General features: G+C 33.5%; 1 protein-coding gene across 1 annotated transcript; it reads right to left on the bottom strand.

Annotated features, from left to right (window-relative positions):
- Positions 1-214: 214 nt before the first annotated feature.
- LOC122401228 (tRNA-dihydrouridine(47) synthase [NAD(P)(+)]-like) lies at positions 215-3,214 on the bottom strand. Its single transcript, XM_043403224.1, has 5 exons — positions 3,030-3,214; positions 1,385-2,756; positions 919-1,286; positions 435-563; positions 215-360 (listed from the first exon to the last, which is right to left on the bottom strand). Exons 1-5 carry the CDS (start codon positions 3,116-3,118, stop codon positions 288-290), a joined length of 2,031 nt encoding a protein of 676 aa, XP_043259159.1. The 5' UTR covers positions 3,119-3,214; the 3' UTR covers positions 215-287.
- Between the last annotated feature and the right edge of the window lie 494 nt (positions 3,215-3,708).

Raw genomic sequence — 3,708 nt, 5'->3', positions numbered from 1 at the left:
TGGCACAGCACGTCGTTGAAATTGTGCAAATTATAAATTGTAATATTTACATGGTATATGGTATTTATAGTACGTATTGACGTTCATTAAATTTATTTGTTTTATCATGTACGCAATCGGATTTCGTTGTTCGTGTGCGACTAAGAATACTAAATAAAGGAGAAATGATCCTTCTATAGTTTTTCACCTAAAAAGACTCATCCCATCTGGTGAATGTTTATTTCAAAAGATTGTAATATAAAAGTATTCTGTTTTTGTGATAATTCGCTGTACACTATCGACCTTGGTTATTTCCATGAATTCGCCTTGTGTTTTGGTAAAAAGTGGAATCCCTCAGGCACTTTTCCTAGCAACATTTCTCTGAAAATAAAAGTGACGTTTAAAACGGTGATAATATTTATATCGAACGCAACCATCAATGAAAACTTTCTTACGATAATTTAATCCAGTCAGCACAATTTGAACTGGCCATAAGAGTTTCCATGTCGTCGCGACCTCGATAAAATGGAGGTCTTTCGTTAATTCTTTGCGGGGGTCTCTCCAAAATACCAATAGGAATATATCTGAATCAAAATAAAATTTAATCGTTTACGTTAAATATAAAAAAAATTTTATTAATAAGAAACGTTAACAGACATATGGTTGTCGTTAACGGTAAAGTTATTCCGAAATAAAAACTTGTAAAGTACGACTGAGACTTCAGCACAAGTAGAAGATGTGATTAATGGTCAGACGCGACAACCAAATCGTATTATAACCCACGTGTATTTGATTAATTTTCTCGAATCGAATAATCTCGAAAACGAAGTCTTTTTGACTTATTTAGTAGAATCATGCACATAATACTACTCTGTACATAAATGGGAAAAGTCACTATTTAAATTTTGTTCCTTACAATAAATATAATAAAAAACTTGCCTATGTAAAAAGGATATCCATTCCAACATAAATCTTCTCGTTGTTTCGACGCCGCGAGTATCCGAACCCCAGTGTTCAAGCCCATAATTAGCATATTTCTTTAGCATATTGAATCGTTCTGTGCTCGGTACGTCCATTAATTTTTTTTCTTTTATTTCCGTGAATATCCACGGTTTAATCAACGCACCACGACCTATGGTAATACCATAGACATTAGTGTAAGCGTCTTGAACCCTCTGATAGTCATCGAACGATAAAATATCGCCGTTTCCAAATACTGGTGTGGGTTGTGCCGCTTTTGCACATTTTTCTATGTAATCCCAGTCGGCCAGCTTTGTATATCTTTGTTCTCGAGATCGTCCATGTACCTAATAATACAGTATATAATTTGTTGTTAATAATACGTTATAATATATTTCGCTACATTTATTAGATGTCAACTAAAAAATTTAATTAACTTACTCACAGTAATCATGGACACACCCCATTCATGGAACTTTGGCATTAGATTATGCGCAACAGGTTTATCTATGTAAACTCCCGTCCTAGTTTTTACAGTTAAAGGTATATTCATGACTTGACTAACAGATTTTACAACAGTTTCTAGGACATTTAAACGATTAAGCATACCACTGCCGCCTCCCTGTCTATAAATTAAATCTATAGGGCAACCCAGGTTCAAGTCAATGAAATCAACATCAATCTCTTCGGATAACAATTGTGTACACCTTGTCAATACTCCGGGATTATTACCACATAATTGTACACCAAAGATGTTCTCTGATTCATGCCTTTTCACGAGTGCCCACTCTTCTTGAGCTCCCTTCAATATCCTTGGTGCGAGAGCCATTTCTCCGCACGTTATATCGGCGCCATACTCTTTGCAAATTCTTCTAAAAGGTAAATTGCCTACCGTCGTCAGAGAACTAAGTAATATTTTATTTCTCCAATCTATCTTCTTTTTTTCCGCATTTCTACATTTTATTATATCGTAATCTTCAACCGGCCCGATTTTTTGTTCTGTAGTATGCATTTTATATGTTTTGTTAGTAGATTTGGAAATAGAAATGTCCAAAGCAGATCCGTTTTTTATCTCAGATTTTTCTACATTCAGCGATTGTTCTGTATTACGTGTTTCAGATATTTCATTATTAGATTCAGGGACAAAGGTATCCAAAGTGGAACCGTTTTTTATTTCCAGTTTCACTGCATCCAAATTTTGTTCAGTTTGTTTAACAGTTTCTGTGCCTAGCTTCTTTCTGGATGGTTCATTTGCCTTGACAATTTTTTCAGCTTTGATAAAGTTGTACTTATACTTTCTTAATTCAATTTGTAAATTTTTTGTTAGATGGTTTCTGGTAGAAGGTGGTTTCTTCTTAAACTCCTCTTCTTTTTCCTTGTCAACAATATTTAAACCATCTTCTGTCAAATGTTTAGAGCCCATTCTACAGGCAGCACCTCTAGGACATTTTCCAGTTAAATTAAAAAGATAACATTCCGTTCCAATGTCATTCGGTTTTATTTTTAAATATTCAATTCTGTTGTGCAGAAATGTACAACTTTTATTGTTACATTTCTTATCAGGTTCGTCCACTGCTTGATCAGCTATCCATGGACAAAGGTTCAACTCACGCTGTGCCTTAAATGGAGCTGGCCTAGCTTTATTCTGACCTCTGAGTTTTTCTTTTTTATTGTCAGATTTAAACTTTTTACATGGTGGTCCATCCAATATAGATGTATCTTCGCCTGAGTTGATTGCATTGGTCAAAACTTTCTCCTTATTGCTCTTTGTGAGACACACTTCGCTTAGAAATCTGATATGGTCATCAAGGATATACCTGTAATAATTTTAGTTTGGTTACAAAAAATTTTATCTCGTATTTATTTTCATTTATTCGTTAATAATATATAAAATTAACTTGAACAAAATATTTGACGAAAAACTGAAAACAAAAATTATATCCCGTTATATAAAAAATATTATTACCAGTAAATTTTTAATGACAGAAAGCCACGCGACACCCTTGCATTTTGAGGTTAGAACATATATAATTATTATAAATGACATTAATTTTGGAACAATTTTTACGAATACGATAATAATCACTTACTCTTTTTTAATTAGACACACGCCTTTTTGTTTATCCTCGCTGTAATCGAATGAACAGTCACCTGCACATTTTTCACTGTAATCCGCCATTTCAAACAAATCGACGTATCGAATGACAAAAACTCGATCACCAATAATTAAAATTAACTTTATCAATGTTGATGATTTTCAAACAATTGAAAACAACGATTATTTATCAGACATCGTGAAAATGAAAACGTAAAATTCGAACAATGAAACTAATGTATTATATTCTTAATAAAATTCAGCATTCTTGCGATATGGGTACGAAAATGCTTGTGTTCGATTATCGAACTGTTTCAAAAATTACATTTGTATTTTAAACAATTATTACCAACGTCTTAATGGTATTTTCAGTACTACTTAATAATCAATTTTAATAATAAGATAATACGAGTGAATAGGATATAAGAAGTTTGTAAAATAGAATAAGTAGAATAAGGGAAAACGAAAGACGCAAGAGTTTAAACGTACAAAATTATTAAAAAATTTAAGGTACTATTTACAACTATGTATGTACACAGAGATGCCAGAAAAGCACCGCCGGGTGCACACGCACACATGCCAGATACGCGTACGTGAGCTCGTGGAGTTTCGGAAAGTCGACAAAGGCAAACTGACGCATGCCCTCTTTCTCGATTCTCCGAAGCTGCCCGAAG

Source organism: Colletes gigas, unplaced genomic scaffold (genome assembly GCF_013123115.1).
Source record: "Colletes gigas isolate AHSC1104 unplaced genomic scaffold, ASM1312311v1 Colletes_gigas_Sc00023, whole genome shotgun sequence".
NCBI classification, from domain to species: domain Eukaryota; kingdom Metazoa; phylum Arthropoda; class Insecta; order Hymenoptera; family Colletidae; genus Colletes; species Colletes gigas.
This window is presented reverse-complemented; position numbering and strand designations above follow the sequence as displayed.